The sequence below is a fragment of the Oryzias latipes genome, chromosome 6 (assembly GCF_053564925.1).
Source record: "Oryzias latipes strain Hd-rR chromosome 6, Olatipes_Hd-rR_3.1".
In the NCBI taxonomy this organism is placed as follows: Eukaryota; Metazoa; Chordata; class Actinopteri; order Beloniformes; family Adrianichthyidae; genus Oryzias; species Oryzias latipes.
Window position 1 is genome coordinate 3,383,778 of NC_136242.1, and position 19,939 is coordinate 3,403,716.

The following is a 19,939-nucleotide window of genomic DNA, read 5'->3' on the forward strand; positions in this document are numbered from 1 at the left end:
CAGAGGAGTGGATTGATGCAGTAAATCAAACCTGACAAAAAGATGCAAACTGCAGGACTTTCCGGGAAGCCTGTGCTCCGAGTTACATCCCAGCAGATGCTTTGTTGATAAAAGTGAAGCCTTGAGAAGACCGAACTTCTGCCTGAGAGCTCCAGTCTCTTCACCAGTTTGTTTATGGCAGAGATTAAAATGAGAAAAACACATGAGGTTCACTCTTATTTACCAACTGTGTTGACTTTCTCCCATGCTTGCTCCAGGGTATTGAGTTTCTCCTTTGTGATCTCCAGTTCTTTAATCATGGCACTGATTTGTTCTTGCAGGGAATCATTTTCACTCTGAACACACACAACAGACATAACCTTACTCGCTTGCATTTAATGGGGGTTCAGACAATAACAAACACTCCACAGACATATACAAGTGGAAGGGGAGGTCAAATACTTACCTGCAAATGCTGTAGGTTGGTAGATCTTTGTATGAGGCAGCTGTCCCTCTGCAGTACGTCTCTGTATTTGATGGTTAGCTCTGTGTACTGTCTGTTCGCCCTCTCCAGTTCTGACAGGGGCACGCTATCGTCCAAGGCCTTCTGCAGAGCTGCTATCTCATATGCAGCAGTTTCCTTCAGATGAAAACGAGAGACACACAATCCCAAAGCAGAGTGATCATTTACCATTTATGGAGCTTCCGAATCATCCAGGTCCTAGTAAACACAGGTGTCTCCGTGACAGAGGCTGGTCCACCTCAAGGCCAAAGCACCCAGACACAAACAGAGCAACATGGCATATGCAGTTCAGTTCAGTAAGGAATGTTCGCACTCATTCATTGGAGAAACCAAACAACCACTCTACCAACACTTGGCTCAGCATCAGAAGCCCTGCTCATCGGGACGGGATTCAGGAGGCCATTTGCATTTAAGGCAAGGCAAGGCAAGGCAAGTTTATTTGTATAGCACAATTCGTACACAAAGTAATTCAAGGTGCTTCACAAAACAGAAAAATGCATTAAAATCACAATACATCATAGAAATAATCAACGTAAAATTTACTTTAAAAGAAAAGAAAAGAAAAAAATTGAAAATTCATTTAAAAATAAAGGAAGGAAAGGAAAGAAAAGTGCAGATAGGACCTTTCAGTCATATACACGGCTAAACAGAAATGTTTTAAGTCTAGATTTGAACATGAACACAGAAGAGGCCTGTCTTACGACTTCAGGGAGGCTGTTCCAGATTTTAGCTGCAGAATATTGAAACGCTGATTCCCCTTGTTTAGTTCTGACTCTGGGAATCAACAGGAGGCCGGTCCCTGAGGTCCTCAGAGTACGAGATGGTTCATATGGCACTAACATGTCAGAGATGTACTTTGGTGCCATGAAGAGACTTGTACACAAGCAGAGCTGCTTTGAAGTCTATTCTTTGAGGTACAGGGAGCCAGTGCAAAGACCTGAGCACAGGACTAATGTGATCATACTTCCTGGTTCTGGTCAGGACTCGAGCAGCAGCATTCTGGATGTACTGAAGCTGTTTTACAGCTCGTTTGGAGAGGCCGGTGAGCAGGCCGTTACAGTAGTCTAACCTACTGGAGACAAATGCATGAATAAGTATCTCCAGGTCTGGCTTTGACACTATGTTTTTGACTTTGGCAATGTTTTTCAGATGGTTAAATGCCGCTGATGTTACTGACTTTAAAAAGACAAAGGTCACTCCTTTGAGGATGGTAGGTAATGTGTATGTGTAGGTAATGCCATCATGTATTTTCTACTTACAATGCAGCTCTTTCAACAATCCCAAGTCGACTTCCCACTCATCTACACATGTAATCATAGGACTCAGAAAACAAAGAAGGGCTTCTTGGTGATTACGATGACTCTGAAGGTGAATCCTTGGGACTGCACTAGTCCACTAGATGAAGCTCCTTGGACGAGAAGTGAAAAGTCTTCAAAAAAAGAGAGAAGTCCAGTTGGCTTTTTGAGAAGAAACCCGCCTCAGTAATGCTCTTTGGTTTAACCAAACCAAAGGGCATTGGGAACTGAAGACCTGAGCCTACCTGGTGCAAACGCCACCACTTAAATGGACCGAACACCTTTAAGACATTGCGAGAGGTCATAAGATCCCGTTACATGTTGCTGCATGATGAAGGAGTGAGTCATCCTGGAAGAGTCCAACCATCTGTTACCTGTGCTTGGTACTGTTGTTCGCCGCCTGTTTGCTTTGGCAGACGGCATTTGTCAAAACATTCAACTCTGAAGGCAGGAGGGGTTATGAAGGGTGAAATGTTGTGGCTCGTCTGAATCATGAGGGAAGAAACAAACAGCATAATGCGTATAATTGTGTATACAGAGCAAGGGTTTGTGTGTTTACAACAAAACAAGGATATAACCCCTTCTAGTGTTACTTTACAAAAGAACCCAAGATCTCCAACTATAATTTTGATAAACATAAAAGTACAACTTAATCTAAAAAATAGACAGAGATATAAAATATAAATTCTAATATAACTTGAGCCCCTTTAAAAATTAACCATGTTCCCAAGTTTTGCTGCTTACAGTGTTGCAGCTCGGTCATTTCGTTATATTATTTGAGAAAGAAAAAGAATAACTGGCATAACATAATTACAAAAGCAGCTCAAAAGAGCAGATCTTGCTTTCTTTAGCGTGTCTGCATCGCATGTCCACTTGCTAAAGGAAGTGATAAATTTGATTGTCAGATTACACTAAGATGGAATAGGATCCAAACGCATGAGTGACCAACGGGAAAGCAGCAGAAGCGCAGCTGCATCATCAATCTGGGAATAAAAAACGAGCCCCAGTAAGTCACAGCAGCAGCGCCTGTCCTCCTAAATTAACACCAGGCAAAGTTCACCACGTCCACAACTAGATCTGAAAAACAGACGTGCTAGTACAACAGACCAAGCCGGGGAAATGACTGCAGCGGCAACAGCTCATGGACAGTAAACAGCCCCGGAGTAATCCGATAAAAAAAACATGCCTGTTGTTCACAATAAAGCTCAGAGACTACATTTTATTAGAGAACATGGAAAGAAAACTGATCAATATTGGGAGCACATGCTGGGATTAGATCACCGTTCAGCCTCAGATGGGGGGGGGGGGGGGGGGCAGCGCATGCAAGGCTTTTTTTTAAAGACCACCACAGTGTAGCAGCAAGCTCAGAGTCGGATAATGGGTGGACGAACAGGAAAGGCACTGGTGGGGGGGGCTGTTTGAGATGGCACCGTAGATGCCTGTGAATCTCTCTGTGCCGCGGCCTGACAGGAGGCCGTACCGTCTCCAGGCGTTTAGAAGAAAAAGAGAATTCCAAGCCTGCTGCCAAAATAGTTTCTGATGAAAAAAAAAACATCTCTTCGCTTCAATCCAAGAAATACTACTTACATCTTGGATCTTAATGGTGGGGAAAGTCAAACAACACCCCGCTATTACTGATCAGCTTCACACAGAGGGGAAGAGATGAAAGCAGATGATCAAAGAGCTCACCGATGACAGGTTTAGTTTACTTTGGTACGGTTTCACAATATATAAAGGTTTAAATTACCCACGAACAAGATATCAAAGTTAAAAAGATACAGAACTGTGGATAGCAACAGAATAATTCCAACCTTTTTAGGAAACCCCACTCTGTTTGGACGAGGGATAATCTAATGATGGCTACCTTGTATCGCTGCAGGTGGCCGATCCTCTGAATGACGGACACCCGCATGTGGCTGCTCTCCTCCTTCAGTTTGCTGTTCTCCTTGCGGAGGTGCTGTTCTTGTTCCAGCAGGGTGGTGTAGCGGCGAGTCAGCTTCATCTCATTCACCGTCAGCACGGTCACCTTACGAAAAGCTTCGCTCAGCTGCCTCCGGATGTCCTCTGGTTCTTTCTCAAGAGTGTTTAGCAGATCCTGATGAGTGGAATGAGCGAGTGCTGACAAAATAACTTTCGTTGGGATACAGAAACCATCTGGGTGTGTGTGCGTCTCTGCTCATTTCTGTGTATCTCAGCTGATCTCCCTGTTAACCAAACTCTTGGATTTTAGATGTTTGTAAAGAGTAGTACTCACATTAAATTGCTGGATTTTAATGCTGTCCACCTGCTTTTGTTCCTCCAGCTTGGTCTTCATTTCTGTGAGTGTTTCTTTCGCTTTTTGCCACTCTGCCTTCTCGCTATAAATTCAAATCACAGTGAGTTTCTTTCACGGCTGAATTTGAAAACCCATTCTAGTTAACCGACCTTAGATGCTCCTTATAGAGAAGTCCCTGCTGATGGCTCACTACAGCAAACTTTTCTTTGTACTCCTCCAACGTTCCAGTGAGTTTCTTGTTCAATTCTTCCTTGTTCCCGAGCTCCTAAACATTCCAGTGACAACATCAAGTCATTCCATGCTAGGGATACAACAACCGACTTGCTCCGAAATCAGGTACAAATCTAGATTGTTTTGGTCACGCTTTTGTTTTGGTTCGATATTTTTGTGCATGACAAAACAACAAGAAATAAGAAAAATTATTTTTGAATTTGCTAATAAGTAGGGTGTGTATTGGCAAGACTCTAGATGTACGACATGTATCGCGATACATCAAAATACTACCCCGGAGCAAATTTTCAATATTTTTTTTAAAGAGTTTGAACTAGAAAAAAACTTGACCTGAATATTAATACACCTTTCATTGTAATAAAATGGTAAAATTCCTTTTATTTAATGATCCCAACGTTAAGCACTGCAAATGTATCTTACACACAAATTGCTTTGACCACAAAAGATAGAGCTTATCTTTTGGTATGGTTTATCTTTCTTAAAGGGAACAGTCAACATTGTTTGATTTACACAACAAAATAATTTTCACTATAAGAAAAAAAAAGATAGAATGAATGTGCCTTAACCGACAAGGTTCTGTAGTAGTGCATGTCTCATAACAACGAACAACCGCCAGGCTGACTGAATTTTTAACACGAGCTGGTTCTCGTGAGATCTTGTGGTTGTTTGGTGTGGAGCTGCTCAAAGAGGCTCAGTGTGCGGTGCTGCCAACTGGCGGTCAGAGGTTTAAGTGAAAAACGCTGAAGGACGCTCATAAATAATTAAAGAGATATCGCCCTGATAGAATTTTAGATTGATACATGTATCGCCAAATGAAATATCGCGATATATTGCGATTCAGTAAGTAAACCTTTCAGTTTGCTCATACTAAGCCTAATGTATTGTAATAAATCAATAAATAATAAATCCTTCTTAAGTTGACCACAACATGTTTTTGACCCTTTTAATATTAGTCAGCAGTAGGGGTACAACGATTCACATTCCCCATGATTCTGTTCAACGATGTAACGTGTTTGGGTTTTGAACCGACAGTGTGGCATCCTAGTGTGTGCCTCTATAAGTCTGAAGATTCCTGGGAGAGCAGCGCTGACCTGAAGCAATCGAACGGCGTATTCATTTAGGGAGCTGATGACCTCAGTGCTGCTGGGACTCAGGCCCTCAGGAAGGGTCAGAGGTCGAGGGACAACTCCACTGCTGCCTGACTTCCTGTGCTGCTCCAGTTCACCTTTCAGCTGGCTCACCTGACACAAATACACAGATGATGACAACACCAAACAAGCTCTTTCAACCAGCTTTAATGCCAACACCCGTGAGCTAAGTTTCACTGAAAGGGTGACTTTTTTTTAAAAAAATAATCAGAATTCCAATGAGCCAAACAACAGGGGCCTCAAAAGTAGCCGGCACCCGACGAAAATTCACCGCCTGTGGGTGAAGTAGTCGCAGGCTAATCCCAGCAAATAATCTGTGTACGGTGCAATAATAAATTCATGTTGACTTTGAGAAATATCGCGTTCTTGTTTACTTCATGGGTTTTGGTGGTCACTGAAAAAGTCTTTGTACGCCGCTCTGTGATTGGTTGATCCTTACGCAAGGCTGCAAGCGTCCGTGACATGAGCCATCAGCCTCACAGAGAAAGATCATCTTCATGTTGCCAGAAATACGGCTAAAAAGGCCTGAAAAACGGCCTCGGCTGGGAGGTTCTGACAGCAAGCTACTTTCTAAACACCTTAAGTCCAAAGAGCTTTCTTCCCTCTAGCGGTTGTTGATGTGGTGACCGTAAAAATCTTTTTTCATCTGGTCCTGATTCACAATGATTCGAATAAAGAAATACTCAGAAATGCAATTGAAGCCAATTTTCTTGACATGTGTCCTCCGTCATCAGAATAATAAACAAGAACATGGTAAAAACACAAAAAACACAGTTTTCTTTGGAGTGGGTCTTGGAGTGCAGGACAAAGCTTTCCCCTCTCAGTCCAACAAACATGTTGCTGGCGGTGTTTAAAGACACATGCTTCTCATTAATCATTTAACATTATTTGCAACACACACGTGTATCCGTTTTGTCAACATGTGTCCAAAATAAGTACAGTACGACTAACAGTTTGTGAAAACCTCCAACCCTAAGGATTATTATTATTGTAACACTGTCAGCTCAGCAATTTTCCGGAAAACGATTTCCACATGTAAAATTACTCTGATGTGTTTCACAAAAGACATAATTGCTAAAGAGTTAAAAATCAAATTAACTTAACAACTGCTTTGATTTGCTTCCACGGCAGTTTACTTTTGTACAAACCGAAAAGGAAGCAGTTTAAGGTTAGAAAGTCAGTGAATAGAATACACCTCAAACACACAAGCAACACACTGCGACACGTGAAAATACCTTTTCTTCGGCTCTCACGAGCCGACTGTAGCTGTTGGTTGCCTCCTCCCGAGCCGCCTTCAGTTCCTGCCTCAGTTCTTCATTTCTTCCAATCAGTTCATGTATTTGGGACTTGAGGTCTGAATCCGACCGCCCTGTTTCACCGCTGACATCTACAGTCTGATAAAACAGGGTAGAATTCAATGTAATGACGATGCAAACACCTAGGTGTGTGACAGAAAGAAGTTCTCCACATTTGACCTATCCCCTGGGGGAGCAGTGAGTTGCAGACGAGCCGCGCTCGGGAGGCAGCAGCAATAAGGGACTTGCCCAATGCCCTCACTGGCTGATGTTGATTGCTCGCCATTGATATGGTAATTGTCCCATAACCATTTACCAAGAACGGGTATTCTAAAAAATATAATGACTGAGTATTAGCTGTTTATTTCTCTATAGAAGTCTATAGGATGTTGGCGTCTTGGAATCAGCAGATGCTTTCTGTTTCTTTATGGAACCTGAGGATGGGGATTCAATTTTTTTTTTCAATTCAATTTTATTTGTATAGCCCAAAATCACAACAACAGTCGTCTCGATGGGCTTCGAGGTAAAACATGAACTCAAAAGGATCACGAATACAAAGAGTTCAATAGGAAAATACTAAAATGAACTAACAAACTGACTAAGCTACACTGGCATCCCTGCCCTTAGACCCCCTTTCTCTGTAAGGAAAAACTCCTAAAAAAACGGATTCCGGAAAAAAAGAAGAAACCTCATTGGTGCCCACATGAAGGAGGGATCCTCCCCCAGGACAGACAGGCGATTTACCAGAAGAATTAACTTATCTAACCCTACAACTACATATATAAAGTCCAGCAGACGAGCTTCATCCACCCCCCCCCCCCATGTCCCCCCCATGGTGTCTGAATTTTAAAACTCAGGGCACTATATAGTTTAGTGGTTAGGGGTTAGGGTGGGAATTCGGAAAGAGCCAGTGTCCTTATTCTGAATTTTGTGTGTTTTCTTCCGTTTAAAAAGCTTTTCTTTCTGTAACTCAATTGACTTTTCATTTTTAAAAATTAATTTAAGCAGAAAACTCAGATGTTCAAAAACCCAAACACTGAAGTTTCTGTTCACATTCACATAGTAATAGTAATTACTATGGAATGCTGTCAATGCTGGCATAAATGAGAAAACAGAATTTTTCTTCTTCCAAACAGAAAAATAGATGAAATTCACAAGTATGAAAAATACAAAAAATAAATAATACGAAGTATTTGTTTACAAATGCATCTTCCCACTCCTCAGCCTCAGTAAATAGCGAAGGGAAGCGGTCATACTCCGAGCTGGAGGTGTGACCTTTCAGTAGTCTGAAACGGGAATCGCTCACTGACTGACAAGTCTTCCAGCTCACACCACCTCCAACAAAGTGTGAAGCTTGTGTTTCAGTGTTTTCACTCAGTAATGACATTAAACACCAAAACGCAGAGGATGTTCTTTTTATGAAATGCTTCCTGTAAACTATCACAGGACGGAGGATCTCAGAATTTTTCTTATTAATACCTTGGATGAAAGACAGATGTTGAAAATGAATATATTTAGTTTAAGCCAAATTGAAATAGTAATAGTACAGTGTTCCCCCGCTTATTCACGTTTCGGTCACGTGACTCCTACAGTTCATCAGAAAAGCTCAGACAACTGCTTGTGTGAAACTTTTCCATCTGATGAAAGTGCTGCAAAATTTCTGAGGAAGGGGGGTGGAGATGAAGAGCACGCTGACCCGTTGGCCTCCAACAGCTAAGTTCTACCGCTTCTTAAATCACTATAGCTGAAGTTTGTGCCTCTGCACAGAGAAATGGCATTAACTGACTCAGAAGCGTCCGGAAAATATCCTGAAACGCTGAGGAATATACTCGTGGAGAATAATTATCATCCGGATGAAGGAATTGGGGATGAAACTGGCCTCTTCTGGAAGACATGCTGCTGCCAGACTGTGGCGTCGTGCCTGACACTAAAATCCCACTGCAGGACCTCTCGTCCTTAACTGCTCCTGGTTTTAGGGCCCAGAGTGACACTTCTAATGTGCGTTTTAAAGTACGCTACGTCTATTGCACTGAATTTAAAAAAATAAAATAAAATCTTTATGTTGAGCAGTGTTCTTTAATAAATGTTTTACAAAGCATCAGAAATGTTTCAGAAGGGTTTGTAATGAGTACAAATCAGACACTGACAATCTTCGGCGCGGGGGTGGGGGGGCTCTCATGTTTGCAGATTAATCTTATTCGTGAGTGTATATAGTCCCTAACACCCGCAAATATGGGGGGGGGGTACTGTAATGTTATTATTCATGGCTGGCTCTAGTTTAATTATCGCATTCTTCAGCATTTTTTTACTGGAAACTTAAAAAGGTGTTTCTTTGCAGATCGAACAGAGTGCAATTTTCGTCTACTAAATGTAAAGACCTACTCCGATGAAAAGGGTGTTTTTGGCGTTTACGTTTTTTTGTTTTTTTACTTTTGTTTTATCCCACAATGGGGAAATTGTTCTCCGCATTTGACCCATCCCCTGGGGGGAGCGGTGAGCTGCAGACTAGCCGTGCTTGGGGGGCGACAGCTGGCTGGGGAGGGCTGGGATCGATGCGGTTTTTAAGACGAGCTGCTCTACCGCCTGAGCTAAACTGCCGCCATAATAAAATGTTCTTTTCTGATTATGGAGGACATATATAAGCACAATTAAGCTTAAAATTGCATTTCTGAGTATTTATTTATTTGTTATGACACAGTAGAAGACGAAAAAATACAGTTGGAAAAAGCTTGTATTAATGATGTAAAAGCTATAATAGGCAGGCCAAAGTCACCCTGCTCTGCTCCATTCTGATGCATCCACTGTCAGACAAATAGATGTCTTTCTTTTCCTCATCTGAGCTGGAATCTGGATCTAAACTGCACGGCTGAATAGCTCCAATATTTCTCACCATTTTTGTTGAACTGCTAATGTTAGCTGCAGCGCGTGTAAGCTAGCGGGAGAGCATGTTAACAGAGAGCTCTCAGCAACTGGGAAGGGAAGTGGGGCGGGCGTGGACTGTGCCAACAGTCCCGCCCTCAACTCAGAGGCAAGTTTCTGATAAACTACAGCAGCTCTGCAGAAACAATGTCCCTAGAAAACAAAATGTTTGTTTTATTTTGGCTAAAAAGACACATTTATAATTAAAAGACCACTGTAAATGCTTTGACAACAGATCAAAAGATAGTTGGAGAAGGACTTTAAAGGTACTTAAGTTTGAACCATGGTTAAGATGTTTTGTAAACATAAATGATAGCAGCTTTTAAAAGAAGACATAAAGAAGTGATGCTGCTCAGTGCCAAAAGAGCAAAGATAAGATTGGTGGATGAGTACGGCATAATGGTGTGACAATAACCGCATCACCGCACGGTTTTATTTTTATTTTTCAAGGTTCTGCATATGGTGCGTGATGGAACTATAATAAACACATTAAACACATTCATCTTTGCTGATAATTTACTTTTTCTGCTGGTCCTGTGTTCAGACTTCAAGGGTTTCTGGAAACGTTTTATAACTGTTCTCTTTCACTCCGTAGCACCAAACATCAACGCGCACTGTTAGATTTCGATGAATATCACTACATGTTTTGTTTGGGAACTATTTTGTGCAGCGCAAAGTTATGCGTTTGTATAAATAAAGACGGAGCCTCCTGCTCCTTCATGGGTGTCAGGCTTCAAGGCTACCGGAAAGGTGACAAAGTGTCTGCAGTCTCGTTTATTAAATAAGGGGTAATGGGTGACCAAGTGTGCATTTTCACTTTTTAATGCACGCTGTGGAAGCCTGTCGAAGCGAAGCTGAGGACGGTTCCGCGAAGTGCTTTAAAAAGTGTTAATGCACACTTCGAAGGCAATTAACCCGCTTATACCATGCTCACTTACAAAAGAAAAAAATATTAACCAGTTTTTAGTCCTTAATTCTTGTTTTTTTCCCGATTTGGATCGCTTTTCTCACAAATAGTCCACGCTGCACCACCGCTGCAGTCAAGATTTGGCGATACATATATCTATATATAGATATATGTATCTATATATCTATATATCTATATATGTATATATATAGATATATATATATATATATATATATATATATATATATATATATATAGATATATAGATATATAGATACATATATCTATATATAGATATATGTATCTATATATATATATATATAGATATATAGATATATAGATACATATATCTATATATAGATATATGTATCTATATATATATATATATAGATATATATAGATATAGATATATATATATATAAAATGATCTTTGCGATGGGTTGCCTAAAGCATCAGTTCAGAGAGAAAGTTCATCTCTTACCGCTTGTTTTTGTCCAAATGATGAAGCAAAAGGTTGTTTTAAAGAAGCCGGCGCAGTGATACAAAACATTTAAGCTAGGTGACCGGAACTTCTTTTTTCACCGTGCGGTTATCCTGTGGTATATCACTTTTTAATGCACACCCAGCAGCCACTCAGAATCAAGTATTCACCCGGACCATGGTACAGTAGAGAATACTGCGTTGTAATTGTATTCATTTGCGATGCTGCTGCGGTGGGATTTTGTGTTTTTTCTTGGGGGGAAGGGGGGTGCGGTTAACCGCGCCCCCTGTTGGTTCATCCCCGCGGTGATCAAAAATCCCACACAGTCACAGTTCTAGTAGGGCATCAGCTTCACTGAAACTTTCTTTAACTCACTGACAAAATGTAGCAAGAGGGCAGATCAAGTCATTTTAAGACCAACTGCTGGTTGGGAACTCTGAACTTTTGTCATCTTGTATTCTTTGAAAAAAATAAGTGAATTAGTTGTTTTTTTCACAGTTGCCGTCAACATCTCTTCAAGCCAGACTGGACCTACTAAATTCTAACCAAAAACGTTAGTAAAGTTATGAAATGTTTACAGTTTTGAGCACTACAGTTTGACATTTTAACCTTAACTGTTAGATACTTACTTCAGTCAGCTTTTTTAAATGAGCAATAGACGTGGCTTCAGCCCACGGAGTGGCCTGCTGACTGTTTCTCATTGCTGAAAGAGCATCTTTCAACGCTGCCTCCAGATCTCCCTTGACCTTTGACAATTCATTCACTGGCCGTCCACACACAGGGAGTGACAAAAAAAAGAAAAGAAAAGTTGTCAGAGGTATTAAAACCACACAGAGACGGGTTTTGATGGATACTTTAGGCAAGAATCTTGGAATTTCCAAAGGTAACAAAGTAGTTCTGCTTACATTTGACTTGAAATTCAGTCTTGTTCAGCTCCAGCTCTATCTCTTTACTGCTCAGTTCTTTCTCCAAGAACTTATTCTGGAATGAAAGAAATCCCGTAATGTAAAGGAACAGACTCCTACTGTTATGAGTCAACATACGCAAACATGACAGATTTGCATTTACTAACTTCCAGTAAGTTTCACTTGTTCCTAATCTTGGGTTTATCTTGTTTAGCATTAACAACTGACTGTATTCAGCACAGGAAGTCTGCTCATTTCTAAATTATTACCAGGCATAATTTTTCTCCAGAATCATCTCATTTTATAGTATCCTTTAGGCATCAGGAAGACCAGTTTCAGATTGTATTTTTTTGACAAAATGTACCATGAAAATGTCTAGAAATCCCCATTAAACTGGACATCACACTGGGTCTCCATTGTCCCAGACTCCTTCATAACACTTACCTCCATTTCTGTGATTCAATTCAGTTACAAAGATTCATTTCAGATGTTCAAACCAAATGGATCCTGGTCATTCTAACAAGGACACATTTCCCACTACCTAATCTTAATGCAACATTTTAAACAGTTTTATTTAAATGTGAAACAGAAAAATAGGTGTGTACTGTTCTTTTTCTTACCTCTTGATTCAATAACATTTACCTTTTGCCTGCAGTATTATTCTAAATATTAAACTTCTAAAATGCTAAACAAATATGTTTTTGTATGTCTTGTATTTGAAGATGCAAAGATGGACTTACCTTGCGTCGAATATCTTCATCCTTGTAAATGTTGCTGTGTTTTATTGCAGTTTGTGCTTCGCTGCTGAACGCAGTGCCCTCATCCAGCTCCAGACTTGACGGGGGGATTACTCCAGACACCGCTGATTATCAGAATGTTTCATATAAGATAAAGTTACAAAGTACAAAGATTATCACACCTTTTTTTCAGACAACCATTCACTGATCTGATGGCTGACTTTTACAAAATCCTTTTATTTTCTGCACTAACCAGCTAAATGAAACAGCAGGAATATACATAAAGTAAGCTGGGTTCTGCTAGTTACAGTGAAGATCTTGAAGCCCCCGCACGGCACCGAGCCGTCCTGACTGGCTTCCATTTCTAAGGACTGTTGCTTGAACCGACTGTAAGCATTTAAAGTGAATTTCCATGGAGATTAAGTTTGAAGCAGGATAGGTTTCACCCCAGAAAGCCACTAAATCACTAAAATGAGAGGACACGGCTGTTATATTATGAGTATAATGTAATATGCGATAATAAGGGTAAACTAAATTTTAGGGGCGAGCACCTCAAGTGTGGTTTGTTTTCAGCACATGGATTCCCATGGAAATGCTGAGCTGCGGCTCAGAGAGGAACGACCTTTTGGCTTTTTTCTCTCTGCTCTTCAGCTCATTGTAGAAACACAAACAACTACTGTCTCAGTCTAAACTCCAGTGACATTTAGCCTAAAATGCCCAGGCTGTTACCTTATCACAGCCTTGGCACAGCAATCTAAGAGTTGTGTGTAAATAAAGGAAACCGAATAAAAAGGAACTGGACATTTCAGCATCACAGATGTAAGCTCTCGCTTTAACTGAGGCTCAACAGCCAAAAACATGGCAAAATATTGTTAACAGACAGTTGGATTCCATTTAATTCCACTACTTAAATCACCTCTTTCTTTCACAATGCGCCTTATTTGTTTCTTTAGCTCCAGCCGCTCTTCTTCCAGTCGCTCAATCTAGAAACAAATCAAGCAGTGAGGTGAACTGAGAGCACTGATGTCTTTTTATAAAAACAAAATTTAAAATCTCACTTATCCCATTTCACCTCTTTGGTGAGTATTTGATTTTCTGCTTTGTATTGCCGTTGCCTGAGATCCCTGGCACGTTTGAATTCAGTCAGATTCACTTCTTCCCTTGGGTCCAGACCTGGCCACGGACAAAAAACAGACAAAAAGGTTTGCTTATCTTTCACATCAGTTAGAGCTTCTAGAAGAAAATAAGAAAAGAAGACAGCTTTTTTTTCGTTGTTTTTTGGAGGACTTCTGACCCAGTTTCTCTCTGAGACCCTCGTTTTCATCCATGAGATCATTGATTCTCAGCCCAAGCTGGTTGATTTCTTTGGTCATGGCCTCAGCCTCACAGTCTCTCAGTCTAATTTGATTATTACACTCTTTGATCTCTGCAATGGCTGCTTCCAGGCCGTAAGTGCCCTGCAACACAGAAACAGGGATCTAGTCAATCATCCATCAAAGATTTCTTGTCTTCACTCCCTAAACTTCCTAGTTTTCTGTCTCACACCCTTTCGAGGGAAGTGGGGATTCAATCAGTCATAGTGACAAACAAGTACTATGCATGCAGACCCCAAAAGCATGCAGATCACACCACAGTCACGTAGTCATTTAAAGGTCCCCATTAAAGCGTGAACAGACAGCAGCAAAAATAAAAATCACAAGCTCCACTTCTGGGAAATAAAACCTAAATTCATTAGACTTGGATGAATACAAGTCATGAAAGTTGATGTTGAAAACAACAACAAAAAGACGTGTTTGTCAACTTACAGACTCATATTGAGTCAAACGGTTGGAAGCTTCAATAAGAGCTCTGTCTTTCTCCTCAGCGTGAGCTTCTGCCAGTTTGAGCGCCTGCTCTGCCTCCGCTGCTCTGGACTCTGCAGCTCTCAGCAAGGACTTCAGCTCCTCCATCTTTCTCTGCTGTGTGCTTGAAGAACCTGGAACAAACATTGCTCTGTGTACATCATTGGGCATAGAATTACATCGCATTTGCAATGCTGAACTTTGTAGGTCTGATGACAACAATTAAAGCCTGAACCATAGTATCCCCCGGTGACGAATTAACTGACTTATTTTTAAATTAGAATTTTGAAATGTATTAAGCATTCAATACATGTTTATAGAAACCAAATTGTTTCAATTTTTGACATTTTTATTCCAGCAACTGCATTTTGGCAGTTGACTGTATATGAGAACTGGACTGAGTGACTCCTCCCACCTGGTGTTCCAACCAGGAAGTACCTGCTGGCTCCAAGAAGCAAAAACAAAATCTCATAGACTTCTATAGAGAAATAAACAGCCCTCAATCATTCTATTGGTCAGAAGAACCATTCTTGCTCTACTACCCGTTTATTTTTTTCCTGATATTCTTTCTGTAGTTCAAGTTATTCAAGTTATAACCTGACCAATCAGATGCCTCAATAAAAGTATGTGGTCTCACTTAAAACAGTCAAAACGTTTGATTGACAGATTCTCCCGAGGCCACTTTCAATCGTAATGGGTGTGGACTTTCAACAAAATCACTCTTGGTTTGTTACAGCGGTTGCCATAGAAACGTTGACTCTGACCAACTTGGACATATTACTGCTAAGCGTCAACGTCTGCCTCCAACATGGCCATATCCCAACAAAATGGGGATTGCATTGACTTTGTTTGGTCGGCGCTGGAAGGAAGTCATTTTCTATGAGTGATGTCACACACTACAGTCAATGGTTTTAGTGTAAAGATCTCTGCATTGTATTAATCACATTCCCATTTATTACTCTACGATTTGTTAAATATTTATGACAACACCAAATATTAAAATAAAAAGAATAATCCAAAGTTTATCTTTTGGTCTTTTGTTCTCTGAAAATATTAAAGATGACCGGTCCTAAAGATGTAACCACATTTTTAATCTCCGTGGTTATTTATTTTTTCTAATTTATGTCTAAATTTTATGGAATTCTTATGTTGTGAGAAAAGTCCTTCATCCCTCTTTGGCCCCTCTTGTGATTTTTTATTATTATTTTCTTGTAAGAACATGAACTTTTATGAGCATTTTCTGTTACGGTTAAAAGAGTTGGCTGACAGTGAAATGGGGGCGGGGCTCTGTAAACTCCAGCGATCACATGTAATAAACCATCGCTGGTATGTTGTTGGACAGGAGCTCCGCCCACCTTTGCTTGTGGACGTCTTCAGCTGCTGGATGAGCTGGGCATGCTTCTCCATCTCTCCTGTATACTGCTCCACCTGCTCGCTCAGCATCTTGATTTGATTATCACGCTCTTGGACGGCCTTTGGGGCATTCGCCGTTTCACACAAAAAATTAAAAAGAGAGAGAATTTATGAGCCACACTAAAATGCAGCTCGCCTAATTATTGGCACTTAAAGCTGGAAGAAAATTTATTGAATAAAAACAAGGACAGTCTAAGCATAACAGACAGATGATGGATTAAACTTACAGCACAGAGCTCATAAATGACCTGGCCAGGATCAGCGATAGAGATGAAAGGGAGGACAGGGTGATAAGAAATGAAGGAAAGTGAAAAAGCCAGAAGAAGAAATATGACATATAAAAAGATGGATGAAAAACACTCAAATATATTCTCCCCAAATCAGGAGGCATGCAAATACCATGAAACAAACAACCAAAAACGATGACCATCTCATCAATAGCAGAACAAAATGGTTTGAACTACAAACACTTTTAACTAGGAAACCATTTCAAAAATGCTCAAACTGCTTATTTTATATTTTCAATTAAACTTACAAATTTTAAGTTTAAAACTAACTTAAACTTTTCTCAGTTTTTTCAAATCATTTTTGACCATTTGGACCATTTTTTTTAAATCTATTGCTTTCGGCCATTGCTCATTCAGACACTAAACATTAACTTGAATGACTCATTTTGTAAAGACTTTACTAAACTTCAACTCAAAAAAAGGCAAAGATGAAGACCTAATGTCCAAGAACGAAAATCAAAACGAAAACATTCGTCTCCATGACAACTGAGAACAGTTTGTTGTCCCGTCATAAAGTGTGACTGCCATAGTAGTGGGACAGGGGACTCTTTTTTTGTTGTGTTTTTTGTTGTGTTTTAGTTTCTTTTGTCTTCTGGCAGAGACCCAGGAGACAATGGAGAAACTATGTCCCTCAGCTGGCCTGGGATCGCCTCGGGATTCTCCTGAAGGAGAGGGATAAGGTGGCCGGAATGTCTGGATGCGGTGATTGTCTTATTGATCTAGTGCAGTGTTTTTCAACCAGTGTGTCGCGGCACACTAGTGTGCCGTGGGAGATGGTCAAGTGTGCCGTGGAAAATTGCCCTCATTAACTGATCTAAAAATATTTCCCATCTCCAGGATTTCAGCTCTCTGTTCATCCAAACAGGCCCTGATAAAACACTGAGGAGTTAGGAATATAAAAGATCATAAAATACATTTTCTTTGCGTTTATTTTATTTTATTAAAGACATTTTGATAAGAATGACGGCTCCGCGATTCAGCTGCAGCTTCGGCTGTATTTTGTCAAAGTCCCGCCCCTTTAACTGTCTCCACCAATCATTCTTGAGGGGCTTAATCACATGTCATCAGTCTGACCAATCAGAAGTGGTTAAAGTCTTCACTTCCTTGTCCCGATTTAGCTCCTAAAGTCGCTCAGTTCCAACAAAAATACCAGCTAAAGCTCGTCTTTAGCGGTGTACCTTTACACAGAATCCGGTATCAGACCGTGGAACAAGTGAACCAAACAATGAAGCTCCGAAAAGCGATCTCCAGCCGTTACATGCACTACATCTCCCATGATGCATTGGGTTGTGAGAGTGACAGCGCACAAGGAGATCTGTTGTTAAACGTCTTGAAACCAACGAACTCACATCAAACTGTTTTTAAATTTTCTAACTTAACTTTTATTACATCTTTTAGAAAAAAACAGCTGCAGTTTCCAGCTTTTTCTGCCACAACTATCACAAAAATGCATGTGAGATAGTGGAGGGGCTATAGATCAATACAGACTATGACTTTCTCCTTGTTTTTTTTAATTTTTGGATGCTGGTGTGCCGCGGGATTTTTTTTAAGGTTAAAGTGTGCCGTGGCTCAGAAAAGGTTGAAAAACACTGATCTAATCATTAAATGTAACATTGATAATGACACTTTTTTAAGTAATTTATACAATAATTACCGTAAATAAAAAGAAAAATTAAAGCACAGATTTACAGTTCTGAAAACATTTTTCAAATGCTCTTAACAAAAGTAAACTTCAGCAATTAATATTTTGCCTGCAGGTTTGTAACTTCTTGTGAAGACGCTAATTAACAGAATACAATACCAATTTAAAAAAGAGCAACACTGTTTCACACAGTCATCAAGGAGGAGATTTTAGAGAACATTAATGCTTTCCTGTTCAGACACAGACCTGTTGCAGAGCCATGACGTTGCTTTTGTCCAAGTCCAGCTGAGCTGATCGTAGTTTTTCTCGCAGGTCTTGAATCATTTGATGGTAAACCAAAATCTCCTCATCCTTCCCTGAGAGCACTCTCTGTGGAAGAAAAACACTAACAATGGTCAGATTGTGTAGCATTCCAAAAATCACAATGTGACATGGAAGAACCATTTTGTAAAAGTGACTTAACAAGAGCAATTAATAAGAGCATATGCCAAAAAAAGCAATTGAAATAGAAACCGTTTCTTAGAGAAACAGACTGAACCTTGGAGAATGTTAGTAATATTCATTAAAGGCTCACGCCAATGAAAACTGTGTTTTTGGTGTTTAGAACATGTTTTTCTAGCATTTTTCTGATGATGGACGACAAATATGAAGAAAATTAGGATTCAAATTGTATTCATGAGTATTTCTTTATTGAAAATGTTGTGATTCAAGAGCAGGAAAAGAAAGAGCTAATGTGTTCCATAGAAAATACACTGGGCAGGCTGCAGGCTCCCTCCTCCTCCGCTCCATTCTGATGCAATCACTTGTAGACGACCAGATCACGTTTGTCTGTGTTTTACTCGCCTGAGCTGGCGTCTGAAACTGTACAGTTGGACAGCTCTAATATTACTCACCATCTATGTGGCACTGCAAATGTTAGGTTGGGGATGTGAGGGGCTGTAAGCTAGCCAGAGAGCATGTAAACAGAGAGCTCTCAGCAACAGGGGGGTTAGGGGTGCAAGGTTGCACCAATGGTCCCGCCCACAACTCAGAGACAAAATTCTAATGAACTACTGTTGCTGTTGATTTAGCCTAAAAGCTGCATAATCCTAATTTAAAGAGCACTGGGATCGCTTTTACAATCGATCAAAAGTTGATCTGGGAGGAACTTCAAGGAGTTTAAAGAATTTCAAATGTGAAGAACTTCAGGGAAAAACGTCTAATTTAGCTGAAAAGTCTCTTTTGTTCTTTGTCTTCTTTAAGAATTTTATTAAAATGTTTTTTGATAGAAACAATGTAAAAAAAACTCAGACTCACAGACTGAACATGTTATTAGGATGAAAAGTTTTCTGCCAGTTAAAAAATCAAAAATTTAAATGGATTATTTTGAATCCAGCTATAATAATCTGGAATTTTACATAAACACATATTACACTGATTGTGCTCTAAATAAATTATTTGCACAAAATCTAGGCAATCTTGAGCCGCACATCTTAACTTTCCTCAACCTGATTTTCTTGTTTTTTTAGATGGAATTATGTTAAAATTGTAATCTGTCATATTAATATTGTTCTGACACACTTGGCTTCTAGAAAATTATACCGAAATGAAAAAAAGTATTTGATAATATTTCAAAAAAAATATTTTCAAAGTTTTTCAAAAATGAAATTATTTAACTGGATGGATAATCTGTGGCATAGTCTAAAGGATTCTGAACAAATCAAGCCTGAACCAAGACCAGTTTGGCTCCGCCCACCTCAAAAACCTGCCAACCAATAAAGTCTAGTGAGGGCTTTGTTGAGTCCCATTTGGGCTTTTCAAATTTGGGAACAAAAGCTAGCAGTTTGATAAAAACAGACGTAACTATTTCTGCCTTTTTTCTTAATTTGCCTACAAGAGCAAAACTTTGTTTGACTTGTGGCCTCGAATGTGGTCACTGAAAGACAGCTGGCTGAAACAAATGTCCAAATTCCTTCATTATTCATTTCTTAAAGCACTGTTTTATAGAGCATTCGCCGTTTTGTGTGTCCAAATCTACATATCCAAAATTCAGTGCCCTGGAAATTTCCCAGAAGTCTTAAA

General features: G+C 40.0%; 1 protein-coding gene across 17 annotated transcripts in view; it reads right to left on the reverse strand.

Annotated features, from left to right (window-relative positions):
* The window catches only part of cep290 (centrosomal protein 290), a 61,754-nt gene that overhangs the window by 31,045 nt on the left and 10,770 nt on the right, over positions 1-19,939 (reverse strand). For 12 of the 17 annotated variants that reach the window (XR_013656563.1, XM_078949232.1, XM_078949229.1 and 9 more), the window contains 17 exons: positions 18,125-18,247; positions 16,177-16,197; positions 15,892-16,009; positions 14,501-14,670; positions 13,990-14,152; positions 13,768-13,868; positions 13,612-13,678; positions 12,699-12,820; positions 11,959-12,034; positions 11,683-11,816; positions 6,687-6,845; positions 5,395-5,544; positions 4,222-4,337; positions 4,052-4,154; positions 3,662-3,892; positions 446-619; positions 224-335 (listed from right to left, as the gene is read on the reverse strand). Coding sequence is in view for 16 of the 17 variants with exons in the window: in XM_078949232.1 (XP_078805358.1) it covers positions 224-335; positions 446-619; positions 3,662-3,892; positions 4,052-4,154; positions 4,222-4,337; positions 5,395-5,544; positions 6,687-6,845; positions 11,683-11,816; positions 11,959-12,034; positions 12,699-12,820; positions 13,612-13,678; positions 13,768-13,868; positions 13,990-14,152; positions 14,501-14,670; positions 15,892-16,009; positions 16,177-16,197; positions 18,125-18,247 (2,140 nt within the window). In the remaining variant the exon portion in view is untranslated. The remainder of the gene's footprint in view (positions 1-223; positions 336-445; positions 620-3,661; positions 3,893-4,051; positions 4,155-4,221; positions 4,338-5,394; positions 5,545-6,686; positions 6,846-11,682; positions 11,817-11,958; positions 12,035-12,698; positions 12,821-13,611; positions 13,679-13,767; positions 13,869-13,989; positions 14,153-14,500; positions 14,671-15,891; positions 16,010-16,176; positions 16,198-18,124; positions 18,248-19,939) is intronic. The other 5 variants (XM_078949233.1, XM_078949235.1, XM_078949231.1 and 2 more) reach the window with 1 other exon arrangement.